General features: G+C 38.9%; 1 protein-coding gene across 1 annotated transcript in view; it reads right to left on the reverse strand.

Annotated features, from left to right (window-relative positions):
* The window catches only part of LOC139161886 (A.superbus venom factor 1), an 82,194-nt gene that overhangs the window by 26,911 nt on the left and 37,634 nt on the right, over positions 1-17,649 (reverse strand). Inside the window, exons 18-26 of the mRNA XM_070741582.1 lie at positions 13,662-13,773; positions 11,183-11,268; positions 10,933-11,072; positions 9,849-10,061; positions 7,311-7,374; positions 6,899-6,985; positions 4,738-4,941; positions 4,059-4,134; positions 2,492-2,654 (exon numbers count right to left, since the gene is read on the reverse strand). Of these exons, the coding sequence (XP_070597683.1) occupies positions 2,492-2,654; positions 4,059-4,134; positions 4,738-4,941; positions 6,899-6,985; positions 7,311-7,374; positions 9,849-10,061; positions 10,933-11,072; positions 11,183-11,268; positions 13,662-13,773 (1,145 nt within the window). The remainder of the gene's footprint in view (positions 1-2,491; positions 2,655-4,058; positions 4,135-4,737; positions 4,942-6,898; positions 6,986-7,310; positions 7,375-9,848; positions 10,062-10,932; positions 11,073-11,182; positions 11,269-13,661; positions 13,774-17,649) is intronic.

The raw sequence follows: 17,649 nt of genomic DNA on the forward strand, positions 1-17,649 counted from the left end.
ACAAAAGAAATGCTGCAAAAACAAGCAAAAAGGTCAAGAATTGGGGTTTAGATGAGCTGCATGGAATCTGGTTGAAATAACCAACAGGTTTGCATGCAAACTTAGCAATCCAAACAAATCAGGTTCTAGAAACACCAGAAGGTGAAAAATGGCTAACAAGTAGAAGAACCTTTTTGATTCAGGAAGATATGGAAAGGGGAAATAAACCTGAAAATTACAGGCCAATCATTTGTCTGCCAACAACATACAAATTACTTACAGGCATTATTGCAAACCAAATTTATGGATATCTAGAAAATAAGGATTTGCTACATGTAGAACAGAAAGGGTGCAGCAAAAATTCAAAAGGAACCAAAGTCCAACTGTTGATTGATAACTGGTTTTGAGGAATTCAAAGAAAAGACAAACAAATTTGTTCATAGCTTGGATTGATTATAAGAAAGCATTTGATTCTGCTCCACCATACAGCTGGGTTGAGAAATGCTTATATGTTTTTGGAATTAGCAGCAACATCCAGAAGTTAGATAGATTAGATAGACTAACAGAGTTGGAAGGGACCTTATAGGTCATCTAGTCCAAGCCCCATCCACCCAAGTAGAAGAGCCTACACCATTTCTGACAGATGGCAATCCATTCTCTTCTTGAAAGACCCCAGTGATGAAGCTCCCACAACTTCTGAAGACAAGCTATTCCACTGGTTGATTGCTCTCACTGTCAGAAAATTTATCCTTGTTTCCAGGTTGAATCTCTCCTTGTTCAGTTTTCATCCATTATTCCTTATCTGGCCTTCAGGTGCTTTGGAATTTGAAAATTCCTGAAGACTTCCATGAAGCTATGGCAAATTAAGTTGATGCCCCGTGGACAAGAACTTGGTGAAGTTGAAATCAATCAATCTTTCAAGGTGACCCATTGTCATATCTGTTGTTTGTACTTTTGATGGCACCACTAACAAGCATTTTGAACAAACCAAACTGTGGCTATGAATTGGCAAAAAAGGGTTGAAATTTCCCATTTGTTCTACATGGATGATTTAAAACTGTTTGGAAAAACAAAATCTGAGCTAACTGCTGAAAAACACTGAGGAGTTTAGCAGAGACATTGAGGTGCAATTTGGCACTGATAAATGTGCAACGATTGCTGTTAAGGCAGGAAAAATGTTGAAGATGATGGATTAAAACTTGATAATGAAGAGTTTAAAAGCAGTAGCACCAGAAGAAGGGTACAAGTACTTAAGAGTTTTTGAAGCCTCTGACCTGTTGCATAACCAAGCCAAGGAAATTACTTCAACAAAATATATAAAACAAGTCCAGAAATTTTTGAGATGAAAGCTAAGCCGAGAACATATAATTACACAATTAACACTTGGCCAGTACCCATAATACAATACACAGCTGGAATAATTGATTGGGCACAATTAGAACTTGATAACTTAGATTGAAAGACAAGAAAACTAATGACAATGCACCATGCTCTACACCCAAAAAGTGGTATTGATCAATTGTACTTTCCAAGATGACAGGGTGGCAGAGGATTCTTACAGGTGAAACAAACAATGGGAGAGAGAAAAACATGGTTTAAATGATTACATTTAAAAAGTGCCTCTGCTGAAGAAGGTGAAACTCTTGAAAACAAGAAGATTGAGAGCAGACTATCAAAAGGGTTAATAGTCAATACCTGAAGGACATTGAAGGAAAGTTAGATACAAAGGTAACATGGAGCTGGTTGAGATCAGGGGTGCTGAAGAAGGAAAATGAAGGTTACATTTTGGCTGCCCAAGAAAAAGTCCTACAGACTGTTCTGTCTGGGTGCCCCCAGACCTCAACACCAACTGGAAAAAACAGCCAGACACGCTGGTAAAAGCAAAAGTACTTTATAGCTTGAAAAATAAACACAGAGAAAAACCTGTTCTTCCCCACAGGTAGGTTATGAGATTTTACAGCAGAGTCCTGGTGTCCAGACAATACAGCAGCCTTCTTGCTGGCACACCCACCACTGTAGAGAATAAGACCCCCCACCTTTTTCCCCCAAGGTTTCAGTATTCAAAGTCACAAACCAGAATTCCAAGACACCAAAGAGCACAGCCAGGTCCCAGGACTCCCAAAGATAATACTCCACAAGCCAGGAAGGGTGGGTCTGCCTTTTAGCCTTTCCAGAGAGCACCACACCCAAACCCAGCTGTTGCCTCTTTAGTGCTGAAAGTACCTAGCTAATTGGTCCCTTCTTTGTGTTGCTCTTCTCTGTCGCAGATCGATTATTTCTTGTGCATTTTCCTCTAAGGAATCCAGGCTGCTTGCTGGGGAGAGCTCCCTCTCAGGGGCCTCTGGCTGTTCCCCCTCTTCCTCAGCCTGAGATTCCTCCTCCTCGTCTGCCTGCACCTCCTGTTCCTCATCCTCCCCCTCTGAACAGGAAACCGACAGAAGATCAGCCGTTCCCTGAGGGGCCTCAGACGGAATCACAACACAGACCAATTACATGAAAGCTAAATCCATACCAGCATTTCTCCATGGATTACAGGGGCATTTTCATTGAACACTCCATCTGGTTGTTGCTTGTTCAGAATCAGCCACTTCACACCTCCACAAATGATTTCAGGGCTAATGTCTCTTGCAACTTTGGTAGCCATGGCAAAGACTTTTACAACATATGCTGTGAGCCTGTAAAGAAGATAATGCATTAACTAACCATTTCAATGCAGAACATAACTGTATGACTGTAACTTGTTGCGTATATCCTAAGATTTTTATTAATATTGCTTCTTCATTGCTTATTTGACCCCTATGACAATCATTAAGTGTTGTACCACATGATTCTTGACAAATGTATATTTTATTTTATATACGTTGAGAGCATATGCACCAAGACAAATTCCTTGTGTGTCCAATCACACTTGGCCAATAAAATTCTATTCTATTCTATTCTATAATACAAGTAGTTGCTTGTTTGGTTTTGTAAGCCAACAGTATGAATGGTTTATCCAGAGTCACCACACCACTATATTATGATACAACAATGGTAGAGGGTGTACATGTGTTGATGGGAAACTATCAAGATTAAAATGTGTTGTCCTCATTTCCAAACTGTCCTTCAACCTAGGAAGGAAAAAGAGCTCAAGTAATCCAGGTCTCAACCCAGAACTCAAGGAGGTTATCAGGAGAAATAATGTATCAAATCAGAGAAATTGCACTGTTCTTACATCACAACAGTGCTCAAGAACAAGAGTTTTGGAAGAATTCTAGGGTAAGAGAGAATGAGAATTCCTTAATTCAGTTATTGTGGCTACCAAAGATGAATTCTTAACATTTGCTCGATACGTGTTAGTAATAGTCAGTGGAACTGAGTACTTTCGGAGGACAGCTCCCCACTGAAGTAGGATAATTACCGTATTCAGACAGCCACTTTACAGTAATGGTGACCTAGAGAGCAGGAGATTGTGAATTTCATTGTATGACAATAAAGTATTTATTTATTTAAAGTATTTATTGTGCATTCTAGGTCTCCCTTAGGCATGAAAGCCAGCTGGGTGACTTTGGGCCTGTCACAGCCCAATTCACCTTACAATGCTACCATTGTGGGGGAAATAGAAGGCAAGAATGTTAAATATGTTCATCACCATGAACAAACCAAAGGGGGGGGGGAATCTAGTTACAATAACAGCAACAACAATTCAATCCCATAGAATCAGTATTTCAGGTTTTCTACTCTCTTGAAGCAGGACATTCTGATTCTTATTTTAATGAGGGGAGGACAAATAGAACTGATTGACAGAAAATGCTAGACATGTGAAGACATATTATATGGGTAAGCCATTATCAGAAAAGCGTATTTTGTCTGAAAGCTGAAAGGAATTTGATTGAAGGATAGGCTAGAAAGGAGCTACTAGGAAGAAGGGAAAGGTGGGTAGGTAGAAAGGAATGAAGAAAGCAAGAAAAGAAATGGAAAGACAGAGAATCAGATGCCCCAGTAGAAGTTAGAAAATGAAAATATATGAACATTTATAGAGGAAGTTGGAGAAAAGCTTTTCCAGGATCTGAAAGTAATGGCTATATTATTGTCCATACCAAGTACTGGATGGACGGTTTGTAAATGCTGCATAGGAATGGTCTGCTTTCTTGTACACCATCTCCCGGGCATAACCTGAAAAGGAACAAGATGGAAAGAAATTTAGCTCCAGCTGTACAAAATCACATTTACATCCGGACTGGCATCCAGAACTGTTTTGCACTCTTCTTTCTTAGCTGTGTGTCTCACTGTAGCTGCTTTTTCTTCACACAACTGTTTTGATTTGTGTTCTGGTCTCAGTGTAAAACCATCATACTCTTCAGATGAGATTCTGAAAGCAAGCAACCTTAACAACAACAAAAGGAGCTGAAAACTGTTGTCTTGTATGCCTAAAAACCAGAATTTGATAGCAGTACAATACTTCTAAATTCAGTACAAAAGAAATGAAAATGTTTTTCATTTTATAGAATATTGTGATAATTCCATGAGTCCATATTTAAATATTTCTCAGCAGTTACTACGACCACCTCCACATTTCTAGGCTAAAAAAGTGATATCCTTAGCTAAGCTTATACCTTGTGGAAGAAAAACAATAACTACAAAAAAGAATCCTACCAAGCATTTAAGAATATTTGGCTACTTGACTTCTGTGGGTCTTATGTTTGTTTATTTTAGGGATTAATGAATCTCACATTTCTATCTACTGAGCAAAACGTATCTGGAGACTATTTGCCTTACCAGTCATGATCTGTTTGACAGCTTCAGTCCTGCGATCCACGCCAAGAGTCTCCCACTGCCCTGTTGTGTCCAGGTAGTAGGTGGCAATAACCGATGGAGTCATGGTGATCATATTTTGCTCCCCACAGCCAGAAGGAGTGATAATGAGATGTCTGAGATTACTTCCATCAATTGAGATTTCAATCATCTGAGCCACAAGGTCACCTGAATGTGAAAAATTTGCCAAGCATGTTAGAAACTGGGTAGTTTGTGATCTTTCTTTAAGTTTCAATATCTTTAGGGCAAATGGTTAGTCTAATCTTGCTTCCAACTCCACTATCCTTCCTTTAGAGTATTGAGCATAGAATCATTAGGTTCCAGGACTAATTAGACATTTTATTAACTAACTTATCTATTTCATTTTCAAGATTGCCAGGCTCCTTAGAAATTCTGGGTGGCTTATGGTTAAAAAGAAGAAACAATATATAAAGAAAAGGATAAAGCTGACCACCGTTCCCTGTAGGCTGTGCGCGCCTGTGCCAGCACACCCCAAAACGCCCCCCCACGTGCCCTTTTCCAAGGGCGCGCACAAAGCTGCCCCTGCCCCCCCCGCGCCTCTAGCCCCCTCGCACCCCTGGCTACTCGCCGCTGCCCCCCACCCACCCGATCCGCCTCTCTTTCTCCTCCACTGCAAGAGAGGCGGGGTAGGCGTTCTCACAGCGGGGGGCCAGCGAAGGCGATTTTCAATGTTGGACGCACGGGCCAGCTCACGCTCTCCCCATCCCCCTGCCAGCCTGCCCAGAACATTCAAAGTAAGATCGAAGGGTTTTCTTATTTTGAATGTTCCAGGTGGGCTGGCAGGGAGATGGGGAGAGCACGTGCCGGCCCGCGCGCCCGACATTGTAAATCACTTTCGCCAGCCTTCAGAGAACGAGAGTGAGAGCGACAGAGCAAGATGGAGAGAAAGTGAGAAAGAGAGAGAGAGAGAAAGAGGGGGAGAGAAAAAGATAGCAAGAGAGAGAATGAGAGAGAGAAAGTGAGAGAAAGAAAACAAGAGAAGGAAAGTGAGAAAAAGAGAGAGAGCAAGAGGGGGAGAGATAGAGAAAGAGAGAGAAAGAAAGAAAGATATGAGAGAGGAAGGAATAGAGTGAGAGAGAGGAAGGAAGCAAGATAGAGAAAAAGAGAGAAAGAAAGAAAGAAAGAGATGAGAGAGGAAGGAAGAGAGTGAGAGAGAGGAAGAAAGCAAGATAGAGAAAGAGAGAGAGAAAGAAAGAAAGAAAAAAGAGATGAGAGAGGAAGGAAGAGAGTGAGAGAGAGGAAAAAAGAGAGAGAGAGAAGAGTGGAAGGAAGAGAGAGAGAGAAATGGGAGAAAAAAGAGAAATGAGAAAATGATTGAGGCAGAGAATGACAGGAAAGAGAGAGAATGACAGGAAAGAGAGAGAAACAGAGAGAGAAGTGACTCTTGATTTAAAGCATATGGTAAAAGCACTTAAATAATAACAGAGAAAAAAACCCAGCCCTCACCTGTTTTTATTAATAGTTTTGCTGGTTGTTTTAGTTTTAATAGTAATGGATTTTGGGTTTTTTTAATTATTAATTTATTTTAATAAAAAAGAAGGGATTTGTTTGTTTGTTTGTTTGTTTATTTATTTATTTATTTATTTGTTTGTTTGTTTGTTTATACTTCTATGCCGCCCAGTCCCAAAGGGACTGTCGCTCAGACACTATACTTTTCTGCCCACACCGAAAAAAAATTAGAGGGAACATTGAAGCTGACCAAAAGATTGTCAGGCCTGTTCTAACTTGAGCATTTAGGGAAGAAAGATCCTCAACTCTATTTGCAGTGAAAGGTATGCTTTTATCAAAGCAAAGTGGTTAAAGTGGAGGAAAAGCCACATTTGAAGATTCAAATCAGGATCTGGAGCACACCCACTTTGATTTTGCCTGATAGGCAAAAGTAATAAGGTTAAATGTCAAAAGTGGGACAGATTGATTGTATCTGTGAATCCAACTAGGAAGGCTCTGATCTATGCTCCATCTATTCGGGAACAGAAAAATAGGTTGTTTTATCCAGGAGTCCATCTACAACACCGGTAGATTATAGCCAAATTGGGCTGGTGACTATTTAATCTTCTATATTTAACAGATGGGGGAGCCTGGATTTCAAATAGCTAGTTCTTACCTTGGACAGAAATCTTGGTTTCTATTTCTGTGTCAGGTACCTTGTCATCTAATTTATTGGCTACGACCGTTTGTTCCTGGGTTCCACCTGAAACATGAAAAAGAAAATGAGGAAAATTACAGGAAAGGAAAAATATCACATTCTACATTAACTATCTCTTTGACATTGTTTCTAATAATCAATTCTAAATTTAACTCAATACAATTATTTTAACAGGCAATTAACAGGAAGGAATATAATTGTCTGTAAGCACATAACTTTTGAAAAGTAAAATAACTTTAATTTTAAAATGTCATGATAAAAAGTTCCTCTCCTTTCCCTGGAAACAATAAAGCATGCGAGTGAAAGGAAGTTGCCATCCTTAGTAAAAGGTATAATGGGAATTAATCAAAAAGAATTACGAGTTACTCACCGACTCCTTTTATTTGTGGGTCCAGTTCAATAACAGTCACAATATCTTTCCGTACCCCTTCAGGCTGTTAAAGAAAGAGACACCAGAACAATCTCTTATGGGAGCCTCATTGCAAATAAAAATATAATACATGACAGCAACAAGTACTTCACAAGAACAATTACAAAATACAAAGACTCTGTAGCATCTCTTAGAAATGTAGTGAAATATTCAGTAATAGAATTGGTGCTTGGATGCAAAATAGGAAAAGACTTAGGTCAGCCTCATATCTTCTCTATAGCCAAATCAGCATGGCCCTCTATTCTGGGTTAATTTTTTAAGTTTTTTTTTTATTTTTTTCAGTCTCCATATATTACCATACATCATATCAAAATATGCATAATTATACATTTCTATCCAATATATCATAAACCAATATTCTAATTTTGCACCTATTGTACTTCTAGTGTCAATCTGTTTCCCCTCATTTCATAACACTCCCCTCCCTCTCTCTCTCTCTCTCTCTCTCTCTCTCTCTCTCTCTCTCTCTCTCTCTCTCTCTCTCTTTGTTCTACCTTCTTTCTCCTTCTCTCCCCCTTCTACTTTCCTCCTCCCCTTCCTTCCCTTTTCTGCTTTCTCCTCCTCCCTCCTAACCCTTCCCTGAGTGATTCTAATCATAGTTCATCTTATGTTTGACAGACTGGTAACATATACCCCTACTTCCTTTAATTATTAATGCTCCTTTTAGACTTGTATATTTTCTACATACATATCTATACTGTAACTTCTTTTCCCTCCCAGGTATATATTACTATTCTAATACTGCCTCCTTCACTACCTAATTTTGCCATCTGGGTTTACCATCTTTAATTCTCCATTTTCTTCCAATATAATCAGTTTTACTTAACTTCTATACATATTCATTTTCTATCCAAGGGTTAATTTCTATTTATCCCACTAGACTACCATTGGCTCTTAAGGAATCCTTGCCCTCTTGCTGAATATCCCGGAAGCCCTGATCTCAGATTAAAGATGAGGGGTTGGCTATTATTTTCACATTTATTTGTAACCATTGTTCTGTTCCCAAACTTCATTTTGAAAAGCACCCAGCCGGCACATTGTTAGTAATCTTGTTCCCATTAGCTGAGACCTATCCATGCAGCCCCATCTTGAACTGTTGTGCAATGTGCATAGTTGAGTTTGAATGGCTTCTATGATTTTGAAAAGGCTGGTTTTATATGCCTTTTTTCAGAATTCAATACTGTTATTAATTCTTTTAGAATTTGTGGTGGGCAAACATTTTATGGGCTAAGACAAAGATGTCCAGTCCAAAAATAAAAGAGAAAATGCATGACTACCCTGGCAATACCACAGTGCCAACCAAATTTTGCTATGGAAAGATTCTAGAGTTTATGGAGGAAAAGATTGAAGGGCGCTGCTTGCACCCTCCGCTAGGCTGACAGGAACCACCATCCTTGGGGGCGAGACCGGCGCCAGTGAAACCATCCTAGCAGGGGAAGGTGCTGGTTGATATGCAATGAGCGATTGGAAGGTTAACTGGAATAGGTGAAGGTGGCATACTAGGAGGCTGGGTGGTATCAAGTACATGGCAGCAAAGCTGGTTTATGTGCCACCGCCGGGGTCGACCATCCTCTAACTGTTACAGAAGCTTTTAGGAACAGGGTCCTGTTATTTGAGAGATGTGCCTGGGACCCAGTTAAGCCCAGTCCCTAAGTTCAGTGCAAACACGAGATCCCCAAGTTGTAACCATCTCAAAGTGGTCTGCTTGCGGGGTGGCTGTAAGTCCACACATCTGGGATGGAGATGATTGAGTGTTGTCCCATTAGAAATTCAGCAGGACTTAGGCCTATAGTCTGGCACGAAGTTGTATGCTGGGCAAATAGGTAGGTGGTTAAGCTAGTTTGCCAATTAGAGGTGCCCAATTGACTTAGGGCCTCTTGGGCAGATCTCACGGCAATTTCTACTAATCCATTAGTGGCAGAGTGAGCAGGAGCAGTTTTAGCATGACGCACTCCCATCCGAGCTAGGTAAGCCTCAAACCCAGAGCAAGTAAACTGTGGTCCATTATCTGTAACTAATACATCAGGAATGCCATGTGTGGCAAAGATAGAGTCCAGGATTCAACAGTTATTAATTTTTTTTAGAATTGTGGTGGGCAAGCATTTTATGGGCTAAGACGATGATGTCATCCCATTCCAGTTCAAAGATAGGAGAGGAAATGCATGACTACCCTGGCAATACCACAGTGCCAACCAAATTTTGCAATGGAAAGATTTTAGGAGTTTTCAAAAGACAATCAGAACAACTATACAGTCCAAGATGAATAACAAACTAGACCATTTCAACCACCACGGTAGATATGTCATTTTGTGTTATTACAAGTTACATTTTGAAACCAAAAAACCTTTTTGTTGCAATGTGGGAAGATAAAAGGTGCATTCATTAATAAAATTATGGTAAATAGGCTTTATCTGCAGCGATCTCTGGTTATTGCCTCTCTTTTCCAAGAGCAATAATGTAAAGCCACTTGTTACTTACTACAACTTTCAGCTTCTTCCTCACACCATCTGATGCCAACTCTCCACGGACACTTGCTCTGACCTCAATATCATGCAATCCTTGCTGCAATGGGACTATCACAAATGGTACTGCCCTGGAGGACAGAGCGTTAATCGTGAACTGAGTTCGGTATCTTTGACTTTCTGTGGAAGCACTGCAGAAGGCTGGGTTGTACAACAGTTCCACTCGTACCTAGTGGAGATGAAAAAAAGCAGATGAACCACAAGGCAGCTTTGTCCATGAGAATCATTTAAAATCCAGCTTTCCCACAGATGACACAAACACATTTCCCACTAAATCTGTTCCTGCACCAGCAAATCATTGTGATATATGGAAGGAAAGACAGAAGAGGGGTACACATAGAGCACACATACACAGACATTGTATCATACAATTTATTCTTCCCTTCCCTTCTTCATAGACTGGTAGAAAATGGGACTGTGTGAATAATTCAGTACATATGCAAATGAGGCTGCCCAAATACCTCAGCCCATAAGTGTACTTCTCAATAGAAAAAACAAATGGAGCAGAAATTATGATCTATACCCAGAGTTTCTTAAACTATGATCTGTGGATGGGTCCTCTAAAAACCCTCACGGGGTCTTACAATATCACAATGCCAGGCAGTAAAGGTATTTGCAAACATTGAAAATAATGTTACTCTTCTCATTATTATACTATTTTTCATTAAAAATATTCTATTGGTTGATATGTGATGGATTTATTATTGTTTTTATATTATTCAACAAATAAATATTCTACAAATGCATCAATTTCAATTTTTAATATGGTAAAGATTGATAAATATAACCCATAGGAATAAAAGCTGTTTATGCTCCATAATGTTCAAAATTGGGAAGGGGTCCTGATAACAAAAAAATTAAGCAACTTTGATCCAAAGAGCCTTAGCCACCATTGCCTCCATCAATGGCACTTTTTTTAATTAGTCAGAAAATGCTGTGGCTTGGATTTGGAAATACATAAAGTTTGCCTGCCAAAGAACTGATAGCAACACAAGCCATGCACATTTCCTAATTTCTAAACTCATAGTCCCAAAACTTACATAAATATCCACTTCAGCGTAGTTGTACACAATAGCTCGAATCTCCACCTGCTCATTCTTCACTACTGAATACGGCAGTCGAAGGTCAATGAAGAAGTCTTTCATGACTATTATATCATAAGGTTCAGCCACACAGATCCCTGCAAGTAAAGCCAATGGCAAAACCCGGCCCAAAAATGTTAATTCTACTTCAATTCTTAAAGGCTTTTCATACCTCCCAACTTTAACTTCATCATTCAAAATTCTTTACCTTTGGTAGGTGAAATGCTCACAGCCAGCACCTCCCAAGTTGTGATGGAATCTCTCAGATAAAAAGAAACTGTTTTGCTTGAAATCCTAGGGACAAAATGAAACGTGTTATGTCAGTGGTTCTCAACCTGTGGTCCCCAGACCTGGGGGGTGGGGGTGCAATATCATCACAGAGGTTCCACAAAGGCTTAAAGAAATGTTATGATTTAATATTTAAATGAGTTACATCTTGAGGGTCTGGCCACAAAATGTATTTAAAGGGGGCCACGGTGAAGAAAAGGCTGAGAACCATTGTGCTGCCACAAGGGTCTGTTCTGGGTCCTATTCAATGGAAACTGCAGTTTAATGTTTCCAAATGTAAAATAATCCACTTGGGGAAAAGGAATCGTCGATCTAAGGATTGTATTGGCAGTTCTGTGTTAGCAAAAACTTCAGAAGAGAAGGATTTAGGGGTAGTGATTTCTGACAGTCTCAAAATGGGTGAATAGTATGGTCAGATGGTAGGGAAAGCAAATAGAATGCTTGGCTGCATAGCTAGAGGTATAACAAGGAGGAAGAGGGAGATTGTGATCCCACTGTATAGACCACATTTGGAATACTGCGTTCAGTTCTGGAGACCTCACCTATAAAAAGATATTGATAAAATTGAACGGGTCCAAAGACAGGCTACAAAAATGGTGGAAGGTCTTAAGCCTAAAACTTATCAGGAAAGACTTAATAAACTCAATCTGTATAGTCTGGAGGACAGAAGGGAAAGGGGGGACATGATAGAAACATTTAAATATGCTAAAGGGTTAAATAAGGTTCAGGAGGGAAGTGTTTTTAATAGGAAAGTAAACGCAAGAACAAGAGGACACAATCTGAGGTTAGTTGGGGGAAAGATCAGAAGCAACGTGAGAAAATATTATTTTGCTGAAAGAGTAGTGGAACAAACTTTGAACAAACTTGCAGCAGACATGATTGGTAAATCCACAGTAACTGACTTTAAACATGCCTGGGATAAACATATGTCCATCCCAAGATAAAATACAGGAAATAGTATAAGGGCAAAATAGATGGAAAATAGGAAAATAGGTCTTTTTCTGCCGTCAATCTTCTATGTTTCTATATTAAAGGCCTCAACGAGACACAATTTTCCTGTCTATTTAGTACTACTGAACATCCAAAATATATTATTTAATATTTTGTATATATGTCTTATGTGTACATACTTATTACACAGAGATACACAAAAAGATACATTATCTATTATATATACTGTATGTGTAGGTGTGTGCATGCACACACACACACACACACACACACACACACACACACACAGAGCTCTCCTAAAACTATACATTCAACCTCACTTACTGCATTTGGAAAAACACACCCAGAGTCCACTTTCTGCCACACATTTAACCATAACCTCTATACATCAAGAAGCAAGGATAGCTAACAGCACTTTCAATGAGCTCTCAACTCAAGTTCAGTGCACATACGGATGCCCAAATAGTGAGGACGAAGTGTGAGTAAAAGGATTTGCCCTTCCCTCCCACCTTCCCTGTGAAGAACCCCAGAAAGTCTTTGGTAGCAGGAAGAAAAATCAGACGTTGTGAAACTGAGGACATGCCCATTGATCATTTGGTATTCTTGGAGCTCCAGTGTTGATTAGCTTATCTTGAGGAAGGACAGCTTAGCAGTCACTTACAATAAGCTCTCAATTCAAGCTCAGTACACCTGAAGATCCCCAAACAGTGCGGATTTCTTTCTTTCTTTTTCCTTGAAGACCCCACTGCACCTGTTTTGGATCTAGCAAGCCTCCCTACAGCCCGTTGGGAGCCAAAAGGGACACCAGGGGACCCTGGAATAATGGGTATGTTCTAATTTACCTCACTTCTGATTCATTTCCTCCCACGCCAGATGGCAAAAAAGCAAGTAAAAAAAAAGATGGTGACCACATGCACAGTGCCAAATTTGGCTTCTGCACATGTACAGAAGAAAAAGATTTTTAAATTTTTTTAAAAAAATTTTAAAAATCCCCCCAAAAAGATGGTGATGCCCACGGACCGGAACCACCCAAATCTGTTTGGTGATATCAGCATGACCGTCACCAACAGGTCAGTACCAGTTCAGGCAAACTGATCCAAACAGGAAGAACCCAACCCTGGCCTAAAGTGGTGTAGGGTTTCCTGCCTACACAGGAGATTGCACTAGAAGACCTCCAAGGTCCCTTCCAACTCTATTATTTGGTTATTAATTGTAATTAATCATCTTTTCTATCTTTTCAAAGTGGAATTATGGTCATAGGCCCAAATAAAGAACGGTGGTTAACAAGTAGCTTTTCTCAAATAAACCACAGGTTTCATGCAGGACCTTTTCTGAGCCTGTCCTCTTGGAAGAGACACCATCTTCCCCATTACTGTATAAATTTTGCAATCATTATGTTTTCCTTTCAATTGAAAAGTGGGCTAATATAAACAGTAGAACTACAATACCCTTGATTGTTAGCCTGCTCGGGCAGGTCTTCTGTTAACCACAACCAACTCTCGGGAAAATCAGACCTTGTGACAATGTTTTCGTCTCCAAAGAATTCATCTTCAAAATCACCTGGAAAACAGAAAGCAAGTTGGTATAAGGTACTGTTTTTTAAAATAATACTTTAGCAAATAAGCCACAGTTAACTAGATAGTTATTTTCAAAATAGCAAAATAGTAGGCATCTCTGTGAGTTTATTATTCAAAGTATACTTTCCTTCGCTTGCTATTCTAACCAGAAAGTACTGAACATGTATACTGGCAAAATGGAGCAACATTTCTTTCTTGAAAACTAAAGCTATTCAGAATGAGGCACTCTGTTTCTATCACATACATTATTGGATGTAGTAACAAGGACATAATGAGAATTAATAATTGTTTTCATAGCCATCTATTTCTTCCATCCTTATTTTACAATCTCTATTAGATTAGCATATATGAAATGAAATTAAGGGAAGTGTATGGCCAATATCCCAGCGGCACAGTGCTCCTCGCACTCAGCAGGGAACCTCGAATATCAACTGCTTGGAGACCTTGGAACCAATTGATTCCAGGTCAGATCTGCCCTGGAGGGGCAGTGAAGAAGTGAGGCACCTGTCTGGGATCTGGGGGTCTTGCAAACCCCCCACCCACCCACCCTCAGAGAACTGGCACCAGCCTCTCAGCCAGCAGTTGAAGACGATGACCCTGTCATCATTAACTGGGACAGTCACAAATGAACAGATTGTTTTAAGAGATTGTGGATTGCCTGGGTGAAAAGATCTAAATGCATGTGCTGGAGAGAGGAGAAGAAGTACTGAAGCTGGTGAGTGCTTAGCCTATATAAAGATTAAAAGAAGAAAATTATTATTATTTATTAATAAAAGGTTAAATCTAGAAAAAATAAAAAAATTAAAGAAGAAAATTAAAATCTAAAGGGGAATAAAAGAGGCTTCAAAATGGAGGGAGCAGCTATTTAGCAATTTGAAAGATCATACAGAAACTTAAAGGAATGGGATTAAAAGTCCGACTTTGAAGACGTTTTTATAACACACAGTGGAATATTTTTTTTAAAATGCTAGAGAAATAAGAATCTGAAAAAAACAACTTACAAGTGCTAAGTGGATCCAAAATACATAAATACAGAAACTTACTTGGTGTTGTTTTTTTTTAAAAAAAGAGCTGTTTTGTTATACTGGGAATTTACAGGGCCATCTGTCCATTAGAAGTAAATACTGCATTTTGAAAGACCATAGAGAGACTTAAAGGAACAGGACTAAAAGTCTAACTTTGAGGGGGGGTTTACAATAGACTTGGTGGAAATTAAAATGCTCAATGATTTAGAACTTGATGAAAACAATCTACAAGTGCTAAGTGGATTTGAAATATAGAAATATAGAAACTTACTCTTTAAAATGAGCTATTTGTTGGTTAAAAGAAAACATTGTAATAGATTGTGGAAGTATATTTATGCTAATAGCTGGAAACTGACCTTGGCTAAAAGAAGGTATCTACAAGACTGAAAGAACTTAAGTACCTAGTTATTGTGTTTGATGGTATAATGCTTTGCTGAAAGAAGATAAGAAGATTTTGAATTGGATTGGACAGATTAATAATAATCCTTTGCGAATTGTGAATTTGACAATATGGAGGCGTGTGATTATGAGGAATTGGTTTGAATGCTAAAATACACCTTTCAAGATTTAAAAAATTGCTTTTTAGAAATAAGAGGTGGAAAGAAAACAGAAAAAAGATGGATTATAAAGAATACTTAAAAGCAATAATGGTAAGAAATGGAAACAAAGAAAATGAAGAACAAGAACGTTGCAAAGACGAAAAGAGAATTGAAGAGAAAACACAGATTGATGATCACACTGGGATTTACAGTGACAAGAAAAATGAAAAAGAAATTGTCAACAAATAACAGATTGATGATTATACTGGGGCTGTCAACGATTACACTGGGATTTACAGTGAGAGGAAAAATAAAAAGGAAATCATAAATAAAGGAATGACTGATTAATATATTGGAACCTACAATTATTACACTGGGATTTACAGTAACAAGAAAAAAGCAAGAGGGGATAAAAATGAGGGGGGTAACAGAGAGAACAGATTAAAGAAAGAAAGCGAGAAAGTTAACAGAATTGAGTTAGAAGGTCGGAAGGGAGATATTTAGGGCACTTAGAAATGATGAAATTTTTAAAAATGATGAGTAAATATATCAATTGAGGAGAGGGAAGAAAACAGCCTAAAATTAAGAGATATAAGAGATAACAAAGATTCCTGGAAGCTAAGTCATAGCAATTAATTTGGAAGAAAATAGAAAATTAGAGGTGGTAGACCCAGGCGACAAAAATAAGAGGATAGGGGCAGCATTAGAACAACAGTAAAACAATCTGGTAGAATGTATTAAACAATAAGTATAGATAAAGGGAAAGATGCAAGGTTAAGAAATAGCTCCGAAGTTGGAATGAAGTTAGGATTTTTGAATTACTAGTCTAATGCTAATGACAGAATGGATTATGAGTAGGGAAGATGTACTCGGGGAAGGATAAGAGGGAGAAATAAGAAGTAGAAAGGGAGGGGAGAGGGAGAGGAGAGAAATAGGAAAGAGGTGGAAAGGGAGGAAAAAGGTAGAGGGGAGAGAGGGAGATAGAGGGAGGAGAGTAGTGTGAAATATAGGAGGAAAGCAGATTAGAAATAAAAATATAAAAGGAGCAATTAAAGAGATATGTTTAGGATAGAAATATATTACTAGGGATGTTCTTTTTGAACTGTTGCCTTCTGGCAGAAGATACAGAACAACTAGAACTCGGACCACACGTTTCCTGAATAGTTTTTATCCCAGAGCTGTACTCGCACTTAACAACGAACTAAAGGGTCACCATCAGTGAACTGTTGGACAATATTACTCGGGTTGTCATGTAGATGGTTGAGTGGTTTAGGGTGGTGAATTTGTAGTGGCTGGGACATTTTATTCTATTTTTTATTCTATTTTTAAATTTACCTATTCTAATTTTATGTATGGTGGGACTGGTCTCTGGGTGTCACACGACTTTCGTTGCAAATGACAATTCGTTGTTTTGACAATGACAATAAATTTATTATTATTATTCTGATTGTATGGTATATACAATACAATACCGGAGAGGGGTGGCATACAAATCTAAAAAATGAATGAATGAATGAATGAATGAATGAATGAATGAATGAATGAATGAATGAATAATTTTATTGGATATTTTTATTTAAATAATATTTCCTGGAGACAGACCAAGCTTTGGTGGTTGCGGACTAATAAGGCATGGGGAAAAGAAAGCAGCACCATGGAACCAGCCCAGGATCTCTCCCACCAGAGAAGAATGCAAAACAACCTAAAATTGAAGAGCTCTTTGCTGGCAAGAGGCTTGTAAGTAAATCTACCCCCCCCCCTCCGCTTTCAACAATCTAGAGAGGCCAGAACAGGGCCTGCCAAACACCCAACAGTTTCTACAACCAAGAAGTCCAGTTACAGCTACGGCTGATATGGAGGCTGAAGAAAAGACTAAAAAAAGAGCAAGAAACAAACTAATTCAGAATGTGGAGAGCTTACCGTGGGAGAACACAACGGAGTTTATGGCAAAACAATGCCTACTCACAGTGCAAACAGTTGTTTCAATATTTGAGCAACTGATAACCATTCAACATGATGTAGAGACAATGCAGGCTCAACGACAGGCTACAGTCACTCACACTAAAGTTCTCACAGCAGATATGGATAAACCCCATAGTCAGGATAAGGAAGAGGAGAAATTTATAGAGCCCACAAAAAAGAGGCAGCCCACGCAGAAAATTAGGCCTTCACCAAGCAGGGCTGCAAGAGGGGGAGGCACTAATAGAAAAGATTTATTAGAAGATTTATTAGAAGACAGAAAAGTATCTCCCCAACTACAAACACACCAGGTTGCTCTTAGAATTCATTTGATTA

This window comes from Erythrolamprus reginae, chromosome 2 (assembly GCF_031021105.1).
Source record: "Erythrolamprus reginae isolate rEryReg1 chromosome 2, rEryReg1.hap1, whole genome shotgun sequence".
NCBI classification, from domain to species: Eukaryota; Metazoa; Chordata; class Lepidosauria; order Squamata; family Dipsadidae; genus Erythrolamprus; species Erythrolamprus reginae.